The sequence below is a fragment of the Fistularia commersonii genome, chromosome 17 (genome assembly GCF_037954325.1).
Source record: "Fistularia commersonii isolate RoL2024-O1a breed Wild chromosome 17, RoL_Fcom_v1.0, whole genome shotgun sequence".
NCBI classification, from domain to species: Eukaryota; Metazoa; Chordata; class Actinopteri; order Syngnathiformes; family Fistulariidae; genus Fistularia; species Fistularia commersonii.
In genome coordinates this window covers 10,754,984-10,775,357 of record NC_141300.1, presented here as the reverse complement: position 1 = coordinate 10,775,357, position 20,374 = coordinate 10,754,984, and the positions used below count along the sequence as shown (strand labels likewise).

At 46.6% G+C, this 20,374-nt stretch overlaps 1 protein-coding gene across 1 annotated transcript in view; it reads left to right on the top strand.

Annotated features, from left to right (window-relative positions):
* Positions 1-20,374, top strand: part of zfpm1 (zinc finger protein, FOG family member 1) — a 99,523-nt gene that overhangs the window by 68,060 nt on the left and 11,089 nt on the right. Inside the window, exon 4 of the mRNA XM_086163792.1 lies at positions 7,078-7,211. Coding sequence (XP_086019918.1) covers positions 7,078-7,211 — 134 coding nt within the window. The remainder of the gene's footprint in view (positions 1-7,077; positions 7,212-20,374) is intronic.

Below are 20,374 nucleotides of genomic sequence, written 5' to 3'. Positions count from 1 at the left end.
TTCTGGATTCATTACAAATCACCTGAAATATTGCAAGCCTTTTATTATTTTAATATTGCTGATTATGGTTTACATCTTAAGAAAACTCAAAAATCCTATCTCAAAATATTAGAATATCATGAAAAAGTGATTTTTGTTTTTTTTTTTAAATTGCATTACAGAAGATAAAGAATTTTATCACAATATTCTAATTTTCCGAGACAGTCCTGTATATTTCGGCCCAACTTTTTTCTCAGAATCACTCATTCATTCAAAGAGTAACATGTCAAATACACTCTATATGATTTTAAAGTACAAACTACCGGGCCTGCTGGATTACTTTTGACCATTTTGTTTTATCATGAAATATATTTGGGAGGGGTTTCGAACGTGCGCTAGCATCAGGTGTCCCTCCTATGTTTGACAGACAAAGGTTTGCCCCCACATCGGACAATAAACCGGGAGTCGCGACTCCGTTGTTGGTTCCCCAAGAGAAACAGACAGAACAGAGGAAGGAGGCGTTGGGATTTGTCATTCAGCAGAGGTTAAACCCCACCTATTAGCGCAGGTCGGAGTCGCACGTAGATAAAGATTTCCTGTTGTACCGTGTCAAAAAATCAATACCGCTGCTGTGATGTGCTCATTTGATATCAACAATAGTCTTTTTTTTTTTTTTAATCAATTAGGCCGGATAGAGGAGAACCTTCTCGTCAGATTACACCTTCTTTTTTTTCTCCTTATTCTCAACAGGAGTTCAGTCTGTTCAGGCGGTTCGGCGCAGATGTCACCAAGTTGTGTTTCCCATCTTTGACTCCCAAACAACTCGGTGTTGAGTGTGTGAAGTTCATGCAAAACAGAATAACGCTGCAATAAAAACGGCACAAAAAACACCCGCGTCGTCATGAATATTGTGGAGAGGGACCGATTTTGCTTCTTAAATATAAAGCGGAATTTGTTTGGGTTATTGCCGTCGACTGGCTTCTCCTGCAAACGCTCCGATCAATCGGAAAAACAGTTGAGTAATCAATAATGGGAGAATATATCAGCTGCAACTGGACTACGGCAGTGCTAATCACCTGATCTGCTTTTTTTTTTTGCACCATTTCTTTTAATTTTCCAGTCAGAATACACAATGACGCCTCAAACGGCGCCCCGATACGTAGCATCTCTTCTGTGTAACTTATTCTAAGGTTAAACGAAAAACCTGGAAGGAAAAAATAATACCCATTAAAAAAGTGCAGAACTGGCTCTTAAACAAACAGACTTATGCGTTGCCCTTTAATATGTCTCTTAAAATCCGCCCCACCGGCAGATAATCTAGATCCAAGTGTGGGTACAAGGCTCCACCGGGACTGGATTTGTCCCAGAGTTGCGGACGGTTCCCACCAGCATTCATTAATAATATGACACATCAGTTAAGATAAAACACCATCTGTGCGTTTAATTACTTTTCCTTCTAGGTTGACTTACAGTAGCCGGAGATTTCAGAAAGCAACAATTAAACTCCTTTTTTTTTTTTTAAAGGCTATAAAGATGTTATTTCAAATAGGCATTCATTTAACACCCTTCATTTATTTATTTAGAATAAAACATGCCGGCGCATTAATGCAAGCATTTCCTATCTGCATTATAGATCAGTTCCTGGACACTATCTTCTAATTTCACTGTCATTTCAGGATGATTTATTGATTATTATCATTATTATTGCCGGTGGTTATAAGTCAATAAGCCAATCAATAAGTCAAGGAAGCCGGTATTTTGGAAGATGATTTAGTTGAATTTTACGAATGTGTGTGATAATCAAGTCAACTGTAATGATTTTTTTTTTCACAGAAAAAAAATAGCTTTAAATGCATGTGATAAAGCAGTAAACTGTAATGACTGGTAAACAAGAAAAAATATAGATTTAAAAGCATTTAAGCATTTTAATTCATTAAATTTCACAGCCTTATAGGAAGTACATGTACCACAAAAATTGATATTCTTATAACTAATGCACCCAATGATACGCACTTTATCTATTTTTATAAAAATCATTTTGTTATTTTTCGTTATCAAAAATATAATTGCTATTACTAGCTTTAGTACATTCTAAGTGGTTTGCTATTCAGTAAATTTTTCGGTATGACCTTTTTTTTTTTTTTAACCCTATATCAGTCTGAAATCAGTTCACCATACTTCCATGTGCTCTTCATGACTTCAGGAATACGGGAAAGGAAGTAGCTGAGTGGAAAGTGTCTGCGGGGGTTTTTCCAGGACGCTTGGAAACCCTGGCTTGCCACCGCAAACTTTGGATAATCCCCCGTCTGTTCGGAGCCGCCACCGATACCTCGGAGAAAAAAAAAGGTCGCTGCCGCGCAGGTGTCGAGTCGCACCGCCGAATCGGAGGGCAGGTCGCGGCGGGCCGTTTTTTTTTTTTTTTTTAACCAGCCAGCCGATGCGATGGAACCCCGATATCGATCGCGTGACCGATTATCTCATCCTGCTATTGGTATTCTTCTAACGCCGATAATGACTGACCGCAGTCACCCGAAATAATCTATAATCTTGGCCAGTCAAGCAGCCGAAAGGGGGGGGGGGGGTTGCATCTGAAAAGTCCTGCAACAACATCATCGTCGGCGCTGTTCCTGAATCCCCCTGCACCCCCCGCGCCCCCTCTCATCGGTTAATTGCGTTAGTCATTTCATTAATGACGGACTGATTGTTTTATTGTGTTGGCTCGTCAAAGAGGCCTGGTGAAGCGTCCATATTGATAAGGCTTTGTGTGTGTGTGTGTGTGTGTGTGTGTGTGTGTGTGGGTACAGGATGTGATGTGTGTGTTTGGCTGCCATGTGTCAACGTGTCATCTGGTGGACCTGTGCGTGTGTGTGTGTGTGTGTGTATGTGTGTGTGCGCGTGTGTGTCACAGCTTAATGAGGGAAGCAGAGCTGGTTTATATTGATAACAAGCCCTGTGTTTTTGGGAACGGGTCATCTAGCAATGACAGAGAGGATGGTGTGTGTACGTGCTTGTGTGCGTGTGTGTGTGCATGCGTGTGTGTGTGTGTGTGTGTGTGTGTGTGTGGGTTTGTGGCCTCATCGGGGCCAGTATTAGCATGAGTGGTAGGAGCCAGCATCTGCATTAGCAGCGCCGGGCACTGACAAAGGTCTGCGGTGGGCATGACTGGTAATTAGCAGGGATTAGGGTTGTTATAGACTCTTGTTACCCCAGTGAACACTGCTAACCTGCTGGGATTAGCTAGCAGCTCATTAACCGTGGTTGTACTTTCTCCCAACAGTTAGCGGGGAGTGTTTTATTAAGTCGACTCCCTGACAATCACTTCATCTCCATCTAATGATGCCGCTTTTAATTAACCAGTTGCACTCCATCATTTACATGTGTGTGTCCATCGTCTTCCATTTTTAATCGCAGGGGGGGGGAGTCCTAATATGAAGCCCCTTAATGAATGAATTTGACTTTCGTTTAAATAACCCCGCCCTCACCGGACCCCCTAAACCCCAGTGGAGGGGGGGTGGGAGCCGACCGCAGGTGTCCAAATATGTCCAATTTAGTCCAGTTGTGAGATTGATTCATTATCTGTGCCGCTTAGCCTGCGCTCGAGGACACGGGGGGAGGCGAATGTAGACTTACAGGCGTTCACACGTCATATAAGACGCAATAATTTGCACAATGTATAGACCCACAACCATTCTTCCTCATCCACACATCATATAGAATGCAACCCCCTCCGTTGACTCTTCACATAGAGAAATACAACCATTCACTCATTCATTTGCATGACAGATAAACACAACCATTCACCCTCATATTCACACGTCCAATATATATCCACCCTCTCATTTGCACAACGTACAGGAAAACAACCCTTCACCCTCTCATTTGCATGTAAGATTGAATGCAACCCTCTCACTCATAGGTCATATAGGGATGTTTAACCATTTACCTTCTTTTAGAACGCAGCCATTCACTCGCTCATATAAACATCATATAGTCAGTCAACCATTCAACCTCACATGGAGAAAGGTCCCCTGTCAGAATACAACCAGGGACCTTCTTGCTGTGAGGCAAAAGTACTGACCTCTGTGATATTTGTAATATCAGAAATGCATTAATTTATCCATTTAAAGTAAAAACGACACAATTTAATTGTAGCGCGTATCACGGATATGGATAACTTGGGGTAACTGTCGTGCATATAGGTGTGCGGGTCTGTGATTGTAAGAACATTTTTTTTCCATAAATGCTTTCCTACGGAAAGCGTGAATACATAATTAGCATTTAACGCGGAAACAAATCAAATGTAAAAAGACGCGGCGAAGAACGTACGACACACTGCTCTCGTTTCAGCCCTCAGACTTTCCCGCGGCCCGGAGCGTGAGATGTTTCTCCAGCGGCCGTGACGGCAGTAACACGCTGAGCTTTAATAAGTGACACACTAATGCCGGTGTTTATAAGTTAATATCAGTGCCAGCTCACTGAGGTCAAATCCTTGCAGAGTTTCACAATCAGGGTCAATGGAGCTGGTCAGGCTGATAAGACCCCCATGTGACGCGTCCCGGCCAATGGCGGCGCGGCGTGCCGGACACTGATGGAGTGCCGAGATAAGGAGGGTCACGGTGGCCAAACAGAGGGGAGATAGGAAATATCAGGTGGACTTCGAGGACGGACTTCGGACTCCCGCGGATCGGCCCGGATCCGGTGCCGGACTTCGAGAGGATCCGATAACCGTGTCGGGCCGAGATTCGAGATAATCCCTGTTCTTCATGCACCCGCGGCTCGAAAAACCAAAACTCCTCCGCGCGGGAGTTTCATTTAAAAAAAAAAAAAACAAACAAAAAAAACCCACGGACCATCCGGCTCCTGAGAAGGTGGCGCAGAACGGTTATTAAGGACGCCTGTTATTATATCAACGTCTTCGTTCTCCCCTCAAACCGTGGCTCTCCTTCCTGCCCCCCCCCCCCCCCCCTCCATAACTCTAACCCCCTTCCGACACCTCAACCCACCCCTCCGCCACACCAACTGTGGGAAAGCCATTTTATCAGCCTCTGTCCGTTGTTCTCTGGTGGGGATAGATACAGAGAAGATAGATGAGTGTTTTGACATGGAGAGTGTTAGACAAACACTCTTATCGGGCCCACCACTTTAGACCGACCCCCTGAAACAGTCTCCTGAACCAGGGAAGAGGAGGAGGAGGAGGAGGAGGAGGGGAGATTCTGTTTTGGGTGGAGGGCGGGCTTGCAGGGGAAGGTGGACGGCCGTGATGAGAAAAGTTCTCCGCCAGCCGAAACCCGAGGCGAAGGAGACGGGCATCAATCCAGTCCGGCGGGGTGGTGGTGAAAGGGGGGGGGGGCGAGTCGCCGGTATTGCTCAAAGTTTCCCCATTTGTCCTCAGACGGGCGGAGAGTCGTCTCAAGCGGAGACTCCGCCCGCCGCCCCGGCTGTCTTTAAGTTTTTAAATAGATGGATCAGTCCTCCGTGCCTCCCGGCTATCTGGCTCTATCTAGGCTGCAGCAGGCTCAGACCGTAGCCGTCACTGCCATCCTTCTACAGTTATCACTTTGAGGAAGTACACAAGAAGTCCCCCCCCCCCCCCTCCGCCCCCTCTCCGTTCCCCCATCCTCCTCCTTCTCCTTGTTTGAATCAAACCAGGACACAAACTCCCCCTGCTGTCCGGACGCTGACGATCCACTCCACATGGCGACGGGCTCGGGAGGGTTCAGGTCAAGTTCACATCACATGCTGTTTTTGGCGATTTTTCTTTCCTCTTTCGGAGCCCGTCATGTGGTCTTTGCTCGCTGCGGCGGTCATGTTTCAACCAGAAGGGATTTTCTTTTTCTTTCTTTCTTTTTTTTTTTTTTGCTCCAAAGGCCAGCGCAGATATGCGAGGCTCAGCCTGTGTTCACTGTCTATAAATCCTGCCGTAAAACTTCTCAAATGCACAAGATCTCGGATGAGATGATGTTTGCAAATGAAAGTTAGACAAAGCAAACCTGCCTAGAAAGTCCCAATTTGTTTGTATAAAATACTATGTTTAATTATTTGTATAATAGAACAATAGAACTCCAGCTTACAAATGTATTTAATTTGTTCTTTGATGCCAACTGAAATGTTCAACTAATCCATTTTTCTCATTGAAATCGATGCCAATCCCATTGATCCATTGATTTTCCAGCCCCAAAAACATACCGTACTCTTTTGAAACTTTTTTTACGGGTTTATTTGTGGCAAAAATACAGAAAAAAAAACTAAAGGTAACCCTAATTATTAGTGTTCTGGTGTCCTTTCTCTTCCTGCCAGCACCTGCGCTTGTAGTTTCCTTCATTATATCAGCAAAAGTAAAGCTTTCTTGCACAAACCCTTGCTAACGCTTTCTCCAGCTAGCTGTCTGTCATGTATCCACTTTTATTCTTTTTTTTAAGACTTGAGCCCTTTGCTTTGCTAACGTCCCCGCTTTAGCCACTTCGGTTGTATTCGGTCTTCAGGATCATACAGATTTTAAAGTTGATCATTCTTTCCTTCTTCAGATCTGGCGTAAATCTCAACGATGAACGATGTAAACAACGCGGAGTAGCACAATCGACTGCCGCTGCACTACAATGCAGAAAGCCTATGAGTTTGATTGTTCGCAGGTCGATTCAAAATTTGATCGAAAACTGTTCTTTTGGCCTTGATCACAGTGATAAATGTCGTTATTTTGATCTAACAAACTTTTCTATAATTTGTTTGATTTTCATATTTAAAGTTACAAAGACATGCGAACATGTATAAAGAGAACTTTCTTCATCACGGTCTTTTCAGCATCCTCAAATTATTCGCTCATGAACAGATGATACAACCATGTGGTTCCGGTTTCATCCAGTCTTGTTTTTATAAACTTATTACGTCAGAAGCTCCCATTGTTGGAAAAAAATACCCCCCTTTTCAGAAAGTGAGCTGCACATGTGTGTCTCCACCAGCGCTTGCTTTTCACCTGCGCCCAACCAGAATATTGATTTCACTATTTATTTTTTTTTCTCCCAACTCTGCAAAGACCGATGTGTAACGCGAGCCCTCGGGCGCCGCTCTCGCCTCTTTCTCCCCCCCCCCCCCCCCAATCAGATGACCTGGAGTTCAGCCGAGAGGACGGCGTTGTCAAGGTGACTGCTCGCGACGACCTCCATCCACACACGACGTGGGGTCCCTACCCAGGAACCGTCCGATTGGAGGGCGGCCACGACGACCAGGAAGTGGAGGTTCGGCTGTTTTTATTACTAACCCCCCCCCCTTAGACTGGAGCAGCCTGCCTGCTTACCTCAGCTTAGCCAGTTGACTTCTTCATTTTCATCGGATCACTCGCTCCATGTCCTCTTTCACTCCATCTTCACCATCCCTCCTCCAAAAACCGACCCGGTCTGACTTTTTCTCCGAAGCCCCGCCAGTCGGGTAACAGTTTCTAACCCTTTTCGTACAATAAACTTTGTAAATCGTGAACCCGACGCCGATGAATCGACTAGCAGCCATTAAAAGGGTTAATGTGGGAGATAATGCGACTATTTAGGAATTCGCTTTATCTTTTTGATAAAGTTCAGGTGTCGTCTCGTGATGATACGTCGGTTGCGTTAAGTCCGTTGACGTCGGGATGGCAATGTTTGAAAATGCCCCTCTGAAATATCAAGTACGTCGTATTTGTAACCAATGGAAAAATGTTATAATCGGGAGATTTTTCACCATATATTTTGCTTAAATGACCCGTCAGGCCGTAAATACGGCGTCAAATCCGCTGGATTTGGTCCCCGCGTTTCAGTATTTTCAACAAAGTCGCAGCCGTCCCGCGCGCCGTTTAGATGAATTTGAAATAGATCCGGCAACCTCCCGCGTCCCCCTTCCGCCCGCGAGACAAGTACGCATCTTTGCAGGCATGATAATGCACATTCTTCGCCAGGCATTGATCTGGGCCGCCTGCGATTCCTCTCAGATAAAGTTTTTGTCATCGAAGTCGCAAAATGAATTCGTCTTGTAAACGGGGCCGGAAAGCTCGGCCCAGGATTACATGCTTTTATTTAGCTCATAGGCAGTAGGCAGCGGCCAGCGGACATCTTGTGTGTGTGTGTGTGTGTGTGTTTGTGTGTGTGTGTTTATGTGTGTGTGTGTGTGTGGGGCTGGGGCTCCGAGCGAGACCTCCCACCGCACTCGAGTGACTTCAATTGGAGAGGTCAAAGGTCAGAGGTTGGATGGCCGAGATAGCAAAACACGTAAACACCCTATCGCGTATGTGTCTGAGACAGTGGTTGGAAATGAAAACAGCTGTGTGTGTGCGTGTGTGTGTGTGTGTGTTTGTTTGTGTGTGTGTGTGTGTGTGTGTGTGTGTGTGTGTGTGTGTGTGTGTGTGTGTGTGCCGGGGCTGGATGGGGCCTCCCCACCCCCCCATCAGAGGCTGGGCTTATGCATCATGTGCATGCCCATCTAATCATATGATACTGATGCTGGGAGAGGTTTCCTGGTATAACTTGGACACACACATACACACGTGCCCGCGCACACACACACATACACACACACACACATGATCTTTCATGCACGTCTATTGCCGGAGTTTCCAGGGCCGTACCTGCCTGCCGTTCCCGGGCCGGTCGCGGCCGGTTTCCGACAAAGCCCGGATCCCTCCTGCCGACCCCGACGCACGTCCGGTTACTTGTGCGTCTTTCCACTCCTCCTCCTCTTTCATCATGTCTTCTCCTCCTCTCCTGTCTTCTCCTCTGCATTCCTTTTGTTATCAACTCCCCCCTTCTCCCCTTCTCTCCTTTCCTTATCTGCTTCTTTCTTCTCCTCTCCTCTTTATCTCCTCTCCTTGACTCCTCCTTTACTCCTCTTATTCTCTCCTTAACCTGAGCGCTCCGTTCCTCTTTCTCCTCTCCCTCTCCTGACTTCACCTCCTCTCGTCCGCCGTCCTCTCCTCTCCTTCCACCCTCTCCCAGACATCCGCCTGTCTTTTTATCTCCGCGTGGCGCCATCCTCCTGGACAACAAACCCCAGTGATTGATTCCTGCTTGATAGGCTCTCATTTCTGAGATTTTGTGCATTATCAGTGAGGTTCTGAATATCCAGATAGGTGTGTCTGTGTCTGCGTCTGCAGTGCGTGTGTGTGTGTGTGCGTGCGCGCACGGTCACTTAGACACGTGCACTCGCTCACCCGTCACCTTTTGTTCTCCTCCTCCCTTCCTCTGCCCATACCGTCCTGTTCCTCCTCCAAACTGTAAAGTCAGCTTCAGTTCCTTTAAAAGGCTCTGCATTCATATGGAAAGCATCTCATTCTGACTCTTAATACCCTTTTTTCCTCTTCTTCCTTATTTTCTGCCCCCCCCCCCCCCCCCCCCCCCTCCACACACACACACACACACACACACACACGCATTCACATCCCGCCCCTCCCCTCCTATCTACGGACTGAAGGAGTGAGGAGACGGACCTTCAGTATCTATTGGAGATAGCGGTTGTAATCTCACATTCCTCATGTGTTTCTCCCCCTGTCACTCTATATCCCCCCCCGTCCATCCCTCCATCCCTCCCGGGGTCGTCAAGGGTCAGGGCTGTCTGTCCTCCGCACCGAGTCGGAGAGGCGGAGGAGAAGGAGGAGGATTCGGTTCGTCCGGCACCCCCCCCCCAAACTCTCGTTGGTCGCTCGGAGAGACGCGACGGCTGTTCGGTTTCCGGACACGAGCCGCCGTCCTGCAGGAAGTCAGACGGCGCGACCTCGACTTTTACCCTCCTAAGCTGCAAACGTTTAACAAATACCGTAAACCCATCCGGTTCTTTTTTTTTTTTTTTTTTTTTTTTCCGTTGAATGTTTTGAGCGTGGTCGGCCGAAAAAGCGCAACGGCCTCCAGATGCACAACAACAAAAAAAAAAAAAAGATACATTTTTGCTTGTTTTTAACCTTTCTTCCGTATTAGTTTTACAGGCATGCTGTTCTTTCTGGCAGATGCACAATTTACAATTGTAAATACAATGTAAAAAAAAAAAATGGGTGGGGGTGAGGGAGATTTAGCCGTGTTGCACATGGCAAAAAAAAAAAAAAAACACAGTGTTTTTGCAGATTATATCTGATATACTGACTAGCATTATAGTTTTAAAGCTAGTTTATTAAAAAAAAACTGCTGCACAAGTTCAATGGTGCGGCTTTAGCAAACAGTCCTATTCTTTTAGTTTCAGATAATTTCACTCCCCGTTCCTGCAGGTTAATGTCAAATAAACCTCCCGGTGTCGTGAAATAGCATCAAAATTAAGGGAAAATAAATAGCATCTACGCGCGCGTATTGTTGTTGTGTGTCACGCAGGGAGTGTGTGGCTTCTGATAAATCAGGGTGTGGCAGCAGACGGAGAGAGAGAGAGAAGCAAAGAGCGACGGATGAGCTCCAGTCCTGGTCTCCTTCCGACTGATCTCCTTTGTCAGATTAGCAACGTGCTAACTGGCCTGTGTCGCATGGAAATCCTCCCCAATTTGCATCTCTTGAGAAAGAGGCGTGAAACCATTTATCTATTTAAATACATTCTGGATGATATGGCTGGTGGACTTTAGAACAGGGTATAATAATGTTTACTGATCAACCGATCGACGGGGCGCCGATCCCCTCCCCATTTTTTTTTTTTTTTGTCGAGCGAACAACCGGGTCCTCCTCGGCGAGTTTAATGTCAGGAATCTGATCTAGCATCGCCCTCGCCGTTTGATTGGATCCCCCTTTAATTAACTGATAGCACGAGCGCTCGCGATTGGGCCCAAGTTGCGGGGATTGTCGGGGAAATTTCGCCCCGAGTTAGAGGGGAAAAATGCCGGTTAGCGCGCGCGCGGCGTGCATCTGTTGCATCCCATCACGCAGCGTCCCCCGAAAGTACCACAGGACACTTACAACATCTTCACAATTGTTCTCCCTCCTTCATCAGCACCCACCGCCTCGCCCTCCACCCCCAATCCCGTCTTTCGTGGAAAGGCAGCCCGAAGGCACGATCCTAGAAGGAGCGGAGTAGGGGAGTTCAAAGCGTTATCACGCGCCAAACGTCTTTTCATCATGTTTTAGAAACAAGCGTTCGCACTAATCCCCCAATAATCTCTCCAGGAGAACTGGGGCGATAAGGCGCGCCACCCACGGCTTTTCAAACTGTTTTTTGGGTAGTCTCTTCTCACTATCTCTCCTCCCCTCCACCTCCCCTCTTTTCCACTTCCTCATTCCTTTGCTCCCCCCCCCGGAAGGACGAGTGAAGGTGATCGCCGTCTCCTCCTCATCCTCCCCGGAGTTTTCTTTTTTCAAATTCGACTCTGAGCCGGTTTGTTTACAACCCGATTCCGATCTTTTATATTTTATCTGGACTCATCAACAGTTTTTTTTTCTTTTTTTTTTTTTTTTTTTTTTTTCTCCCCCTTCCCTCCGCCACTCTGTTTCTCTGTCTCCCCCGCCCATCAAATTAGAATGTTAATTAAAATGATGCTCCTCCGCGAGACGACAAATCAATGTTTACGGTGGCATTAAGGCACCTTCAGCGATGCCCCCCCCCCCGAAAGTGACTGCATCCTCCGATCCGTCTCCCAAAAGGTTGCTCCGCGGAGCGATTTTATACCGAAATCGTGTCTAACACCATCTAACGGGGGTTGCACACGAGAAAGGTCCCCAGGCGCGGCGTGTCCACGTTCATTGAACGTTCATTGGAGACCCTAAAATGCCTGGATGTGTGAATGCCCTCGTGCTAGATAAGCAGTGGAGATACCGAATGAACCGAGGGACATCTGGCAGTTTGACCACACAAGGAGGGGCGACATATATTTATATTTCGATTTTAGTCGGAGAGGTCTTCTCTGAAACCTCCCAGCCTGCCCGAGCGCCGTCGAGCAGGACGCTCACGGTTCATCCATGATGCAAAAGTCCAATTTCACCAGACGGGGTTAAACAGACGGCCTTTTTCTTCTTCCTCCTCCTACTTTCCCCCCCCCTTCTTCGTCTTTGTGTGTATTTGCAGCGGCGTTGGCATTTCAACCGTGGAATAAATATCAAGAGGTGCCGCTTACTTTTGGTGACCCGCCTTGAAAAGGTCTTGCAGAGAAACCGATGATATTTTTGGTGATGATGGTGACAATTTTGATCCGCAATTAGCTGGATCTGCAGCCAGTGTGTTTGAGTCCTGTGTGTTTGTGTGTGTCGGGAAGTTTTCGGTCGCAAAAAGTAGCATTAGGACTCTATAAATAAATTCATCTTTGGCGGCGGTTTTATCATCCAGCCCTTAATCCCGGCCAAGCAAGTGTCTGAAAGCGAGGGCTTATATTTAGTCGCGTTACTTCACTCCCGGTTTCCACAGGGACCTTTTAGGGAGCCTTAAAAGATGTCTTGTATCAGGATACCGTTCGCGTCCCAAGACTCCGCAGGACGGTTTCGCTTTCACACCGGGAGCCAAAGTGCCCGGATCGGTGCGCTCCCTCCAGACAACTTGCGCCTTCACCTTTTATTCGACCCTGGCCCGGCCCGAGGGGGGGGGGGGAGAAAAAAAAAATTAGGAGAGTAAAAAAGAAGCAAACAAAAAAACATGCAGAGGGCGATAAAGCAACGAGACAGTAATATCCAGCCCCGCTGCGGAAGAAGAGGATGGGAAGGTGAAGGTCTTTTGGAGAGAAAAAAAAAAAACAGAGAAGAAGAAGAGGTGGTGGGGGAAAAAACGTGAGGGGAGGGATGGGGTGTTCATCACTCACTGGCAATGACTGGCTGGTATCTGCATCTCGCTGTCATCTCCACCGGCTTCGCCAGGGTTTAGGAGGAAGGGAGGCGGCGGCGGCGGCGGCGGAGGAGGAAGAGGAGGAGAAGAGGAGAGGGAAAACCTCGATCCTCTATCTCTGAGCCTCATCTCCGGCGGTTCAGGAGCCCGCTTTCCAAGAGTGCCTCATTTTCAAATCTCTTATCTCGGGCCCCCGTTTTAAGTATCGCAGTTTTATATTTTTACATGTCATTTGCATGCAGCTCATCAAACCCGGCTCCCTCCGTTTTTCTCCCTCTTTTTTTCTTCCGCCCCGGCGCGGGAGGCGACGCTCTCGCCGGCGGAGGCGGAGCCACGTACTTTATTGACGGCGTCGGTGCCGCGTTGGCAAAATGTACAGTGCGAGAAAGTTCCCCCACCGTCGAACACTATCGAAATGAAAAACGCGTGTGTGCGTGTGTGTGTGTGTGTGTGTGTGTCTTTGTGTGTTTGCAGGAGAGAGGCGGATGAGAGTAGGTTTCTGATTTTTATCGGGCCTCCCTTTTCTTCTTTGTATTTTTGGAGGATTTACACAGTGACCTCTTTGTTTGGGACAGTGAGCACACCCCTGCAGCCCCCTGGACGTGGAAAGAAACCATTTCCTGTAGCCTGAGAGATAGAAGGAGGGACGGGGAGATAAAAGAGGGAGAGATAGAGGAAGGGAGGAATGAGAGTCGGGGGGAGGGTCGGGGGACTCGGATGGAGAGGGCGAAGAAAAAGAAATCCAGAGAGGAGGCAGGGTTTGCTGGATGGACATTGAAAGAGGAGCTGGGAGGAAGAGGGCGAATTGGATGATTGAATGAATGACTCTGCGAGGGGGTGAATGAATGAACAATGGTAGAAAAGGTCAGGAGAGGAGCAGGGCGGCTTATTAAATTCCTACCGGGCCGATCCCGATATGTCGGAGAGTTTGAAGGCTCGGGTGTTTTGACGACCCCGAGGACGAGGAGTCGTAAAAGGCTATCGAGCCCATTGACGTTCTTTCTTTTTTTTTTTTTTTAAATATGCTTTATTGTAAGCAAAATGAGTGTAAACAACTACAAATACAGCAGTTTACTTGTACATGTCACACGTGGGGATGCTGTGGATGAAAGTTAAATGATTTAGACTCGCTGCATGTGTGACGATTGAACAAAAACACATCATTTTGACACAGACAGAAAACACCACATTGATAAGATAAGATAAGATAAGAACAACTTTATTAATCCCGAAGGAAATTGTTGTGCCAGAGTTACAGAAAAAATAACAGTAATAAATAATAAAAAGAAAAAGGCAGAATTAGAAATAACAATAAACTATAAACTATAAAGTGTCTCAGTGAAACTATAAAGTGTCTTAGTAAACAAGTAAACAAGTGATAAAACTATAAGTGTCTTAGTACACTTGATAGTATATACATAGTATATACATAGTATATACACGCTAATTGTTATTTAAGGAAGTTGCATTTTGTAAATTCTTAAGGACAAGGACAGATTTAAAGCTCACCATGTCTTTCCCTGATGTCTTTCTTTAAAACATATACATAGGGTTGAGCTGACGGGGAAATCCGGGTAGTTTCGACACTAAAATTTAACTTGTATTTAGAGATTTTAGGTGGTGTTTGTTCAGCGCTCAGCATGAGGAGGTGAAGAGGACCTCCACGGTCCAGAGATGGAAAATACTCAAACTTAATGTGCGCTGTCGAGCGTTGAGGAAACCAAAAATGCCCCCCAAAATCCAGCGATACCGAGACGCACGCCTTTAGAGCAGTGGATCTTGCTCATATGTTAGCGAGGAAACTCCGTGGACCATGATGTTCACAGTTGAAGGTCTCTTTTTGGGTGATGAGGATGGAGAGGATCGGGAACGAGTCCATCAGAGAGACATGTTAGATGTTTTGGAGGTAAGGCCGGAGAAGCCAGACTGAGAGGATATGAAGTCAGCTGGTGTGAATGCAGAGAAAAGGGTTAGATGGAGAAGGCGGACTCAAAACTGAAAGTCAGACGGAAATTTAAGAAGTTTTACCAAAGTCACGGCGAGCTCCCGATATTTTGTGGCTAAGCAGATCAGTCTTTTCCTAGTCTTGGGCTTACAACAACATCAGACAGCGACGTGATGATTGACAACCACTAGATGAGCTTTAAGAAAACCTGAAACAGGACGATGTCAAAGGAAAAACGATGGACTGAAATAGCATCATGGTAAAAGAACTGCTAAAATAATCCAATTGTAGTGTTGTAAGATTCTCAGTCTTTGTAAAATCTCATAAAAACTAGTCTTAAGGTGTGAGATGATCCTTTCCTAATTTCTAAGATGTCTGTCTGGCACAAACCCGTCGCTCTTTAGCATCGATGCACTGAAATGGTTTCACGTGAGAATCTTAAAATTGTCTCGCATCTCTTGAAGAGTGGCACATTTCAACACAAACCAAAGAAACGCAGTCCCCCAAATTTCGACGAGGGTCTGATCTGTGGATAAACACGACGCCCTACACGAAGAATGTAGTTTTACTGTTGTAAATAGCGAACCTGTAAGATTCAGTCCTGTGAAATCTCCATCTGAGACCAAGCTGCAATGGAACAACTCTAGAAACGTGTTTTCAGGTGAAAACAGGGAGCTCATCGGAGACCCTAACTTGTCCGGACGTGTTGAACGTTTTTATTTCTCTAGATGACGTGTGAGTTAGAGGTTGAATGGTTGTTTGTCTCGTATGACGTGTGAATGTATGAATGTTTGGTTGTCTCTGTATGAGGTGTGACTGTTTATGTCCTAATGGGAGGGGGGGGGTGATTATTTTCAATTTTTATGCGCGGGCCAACTAGGTGTCGTGTAAATTGGACAAAATGAAAATTGAAATATTTAACATTTTTGGCATTTTATTCCAACTTTAAAACCATTCATTGTCATATAACTGTACTGACTAATTTCCAGACTATTGAGCGCACCTCAATGTAAGCCGCACCGGCTAGCCGATCGCTATCTCGGCCTTCCTAAGTCGTCGTCTTCGGTGTCGGAGTTGAACGGACTCAGAATTTCCCGGTCATTTCATCGGCCCGATGTGACGAGGATAAATGTTTTAGTGGCGTGAAGCTCGTCCCTCCCCCCCCAAAAAAAGTCCATATATTAGCCGCATCATTGTGAAAAAAGTCGCGGCTCATCGTCCGGTAAATTACGGTAATCATCCATACAAAAGGAAAAAAAAAAAGGAGTTTCTGAATTCTATATTGATAGAAAGTACTTATTGAAATATTCAAAGAAAATAGTTTGGCAGGCCGGATCAAAAAGCAGAACGCCCGCGGGCCGTAAAATGCCCAGGTCTGTCCCGATATGATGTTTGAGCGAGCGAGTGGTTGTTTGGCGATCTGAGGGCGGGAATGAGTGGATGTTTGTACGTCTTTGTATGACATGTGAACGTTTATGTCTCTATGAATGAAGAGAGTAAAAGGGAGAGTCTGTGGAGTACAAGCGATATCGATAATGAACGATTGCTCGCTTCTTCCGGGCCAAAATTCAGTTTCCCAGTCGTGAAGACCACGTGCATTTTGCACCTTTTAGGAGGCCTTGATATGCATTTCAAGTAGCTAACGCCGTTACCTTAGCATAGATGCAGATTTGTCAGCTAAGCATCAAATCCCTTTCCCTCCTCCAGCACGGGATAACAAAAGAAGGCTTCTCGAGGTCTGACGAAATTGAAAGCGGGATATCCGGGGAGCGCCATGCGTACGGCTACATCCGAGACGCGCGGCCGAAGCGGGTCGTCGCGGCAACGCGGCCAGGATCCTTGCAGCCCCGGTCGCTCTGACGGCTCGACAGCTTCACATGTTTTGAAGCGCTCTCAGCTTTAAGCTAACCTCTGCAGACAAGATCAATGGGAAGTCAACTAGGAAAGAACGGGTCCACTTTGAAGCATTTGAATCTCCTCGTGCATATCCCTTGGGCGTTGGACGCGTCAGGTTTAATCTGGATAAAACACTCCCAGTACAAGCTGCGCGGATCGGCATTAGGGACGATGAAGCCCGCGAGCGAGAGAATCAAACGCGACTATTCACACTATTGCGGCCGTTGACGGCTTTACAGAAACATCTTAATCTGTTCATCTGCGAGGTCGGTTGGTGGTGAGTGTGTGGCACGGGGGGGGGGGGCGGAGGGTTATTTTAATGAAAGTGTGTGTATATGTAGAGCGAGGGAACGTGAGATGAGGGTCAGCCGTCGGGGTCGGTTCAGGGAAAGTTCCCCGCTTCCTGTCCCCGTCCCAATCGTCATCGCCGGCGGGAGGGAGGGAGGGAGCGAGGACGGGAGAGCGAGGAGCCATTCTGATACTGAACAAGGGAATGGTGGAAGAAAATGAAGAAATGAAATCAGCCCGGCATCATTTGCATTCAAGTTTTATCAGCACAGGAGGAGGGTGTTTTTGGGCCTGATAAGGAGTGGGTGTCGGGAGGCTGTGAGGTGGGGTGCGCGCGTGTGTGCGTGTGTGTTTGGCGCGCGCGCGCGCGTGTGTGTGTGTGTTGGATACAAACCGACTTTGGCAAGAAAAAGAAAAAAAAAAGGTGGCTTTTGAGTTCACTTGGTTTACATTGACATACACATTCGCGAATGTTACAGCAGCTACCACGAGGACAGGGCGGTGGGGGGGTGCAATTGGTGCGTGTGTGTGTGTGTGTGTGTGTGTGTGGTGAGGGTGTGGGAGCGAGGGGTTAATATCAGACCAAATAATTAGATTCGCTATCGTCTCGGCGGCAGCAGTACGGGGATCAGGCAGATTAAAGCTGGGCTCGGGGCTAGTTAATATTCATGAGGGGACCGGGGTCCGGGCGAGGGGCTTAGACTACGGCTCAAAGACTCTCCTCCGGCTGACGGAGCTTAAGGCGGCGCTCTCGACCAAGATGGAGCTCCGGCAAGGAGGCCTGACATCCCACAGATAGATGGAGGAGCGTCGGGCCGGATGACGGTCGGGGGAGAATGACGAGGGCGAGCGAGGCGGGCAGGATGCGGCGCATCCGCAGCCGCGTGCGCCATTATTTAGTAAAATAGAGCGACATTATTCCAAAACATCCTGTGTTTTTTGAATTAAGAAAAATTTTTTTTTTTTGTTTAATCTCCCTCCGCCATTCGCCGTGACGTATCTCAACACGAGGAAGCCGCCGCTCGTCGTATCTGGACGTTTTTTTTTGTTTCCCCGTTCTCGTGAGTCGTCATGTGATTTTTCCGCCATCCCTGACATTTTCGCTATCATCCGCAAAGCGGCGACACGCAAAGGAAATCTGTATTTAACACGCTCAGCCGCTCCCGATTCACCGCGATACAACCCGACATGTGATACCAAAATATACGCTCGTTTTTTTTTTTTTTTTTTTGACTATGAACTTTAAGTTGGTGTTGACCCCCGAGGCCAGGGGTGTTTATAAGAGCGAAAGCTGCATCTCTTCTGAGCCCTCGCCGCCCCGGTCGGTGTCAGAGATCCAGATCTGCCCGGCTGGGGCTCGCAAGCGTTCGCTATGGATGCAGGTGGGGAGCTTGCAGGCTCCTCTGCGCTAGAAGGTCATGAGTAATTAAGATAAGTAAGTAATATGAGTAAACATTGTCATAATACTGCCTGCTTGAAGACCGTACCCGGCACAACCATGAATATATATGTATATTTGTATATATATTTGAGCGTGCCTTGAAAATATGGCACCTTATATTGTAGCTAAAATAAGAAAAAAAATCATATAGAACACAAAAACATGAAGGAAAAAAAAAAAAAAAAAATATATATATATATATATATATATATATATATATAATGATGTATATAGATGTGTGTATGTGTATATTTATGTATGTATATGAATTTATTTACATTTGAGTGCTTTAAAATATTATTTTAGTGTGTATTTATCCAAAATGATTGATTATTTTTAAATAATATTTTGATAATTTCTTTCAGGCCAACCTGGTTGTTTAATAAAATTTCAGATGCTGCTGGTATTACTTTTGAATAGTACCTTTGTGTCGAGATGCAAGTTTAAATCCAAATACAAGCGTTTTTCTCAAGCAAAACGCAACACACACATCTCAACTAACGGTGACTCTCATTGTTACATCATCTGGCTATTACTTCTGTGTTTAAATGTTTAAATAGAATATTGACCGATGTCTATCAATCCAAGATGTCGTCCACAAATATCCAAATATATTTGACATACAGTCAGAAAACGAACACAAACACGACATAATGTTTTAAATAGCCGGTTACTAGTCTCTCACCAGAACAGTTCCTGTTAGGCTGAACCCGTCCTGAGAATGTGTCCCCATTGGCCGATCGCCGACCCCGGGATCTTATCAGGAAGTCACTCGTCTCGAACCTTTTTCTCTGTTGTTTGTGCTTAACTTCCCCGTTCATCCCCATTCAATAATATTTGCGCTCGGCCCCGTAAATCCGCCTCAGTTTTTCGGTATCAGATGGATTTCCGGCAAATATCAAACCCCCGAATGCCGACCTCACGCTCAGATAAAGGCCCTCTGATGCGTCGTCGTCGCGGTATCTATAGGTACGGCGCTCCGCTCCGGGAGGTCACGGCGGGCGTTTTTCTCGCGTCCGCCATCGGGAAGCGTCGGGGTTCGTATTTCGAGACTGTTTTTGCGTCCGGACACGTTCCACGGCCGCCGGTCGGTTGGCGGCGGAGCCACCGAGATGGGCCTGGGACCAAGTCAAGTGAAAAGGGTTCCGACGCCATCCGGTGTCTTTGCCGCCGCCGCCGCCCCCTCGTAGCTCCGCCGCACATCTCTGGCATCTGCATCCTCCGGCCTGTTTAATTACACACTCGCAGACTCTCGCAGACAGTGCAGCCTGGCCCGGTGCCCCTCTGATTCTCATTATCTTGTCCCAAAGCCGAGTCTTTGTGTATATTTGTGATTGTAGTGTCTAAACTAACATGTTTACCTTGTTGCGGTTTGACACGGCAGATAATGAGCTATTGTTGAGCGCTGTTTTCGCTCCGCTTGCCATGAACCTTAATTTCTTCAACTTTTTTTTTTTTTTTTTTTAAATTCGTCGAATCCACGTTTTAGCATCGTCTGGTGTTTCCTAGACAACGGTAAGCCTCCCGAGCACAAACGTCAAGCTTCGCGTCTCTATAAGGGCATGGGATCAGAGCACTTCCCGGGGCTATAGATGTGTTTCCAAATAGTTTAAAACGATCCAGATTTGCATTTTTTCCCCCCTCAGAAGTGAGTCGAATTCGGCGGGCGATGGTTTGTGCGGGGATTGCACCGTCTGTCGGACATCAGATAAGAACCGGAATCTCACTTTTTCTTTTAATATTACAGAATTATGGTAATAACAACGTCTCAGCGTCGCCATCCATTACACTTGTTTTGTTTTTTCCCGGAAGGGACTTTGAGAAATAAGACGCTGTTATTATATTAATAAAAAAGGAGCTGGATTCGCAAAGCGCCGGTCAGAGCTCTATATTCAGTTGATGAGAAATATTTCACTTCTGTGAGCCGATATGTTTTGTTTTTCCTCGTTTTCTCTTGTTTACTGTACGTGTGTGTGTGCGTGCGTGTGTGTGTGTGTGTGTGTGTGTGTGTGTGTGTGCGTGCGTGCGTGCGCGCTTGCTCTCCCCATTGCCCTATCATGGCGAATTCCAAAGCCGTGGCCGTGATGAATTAG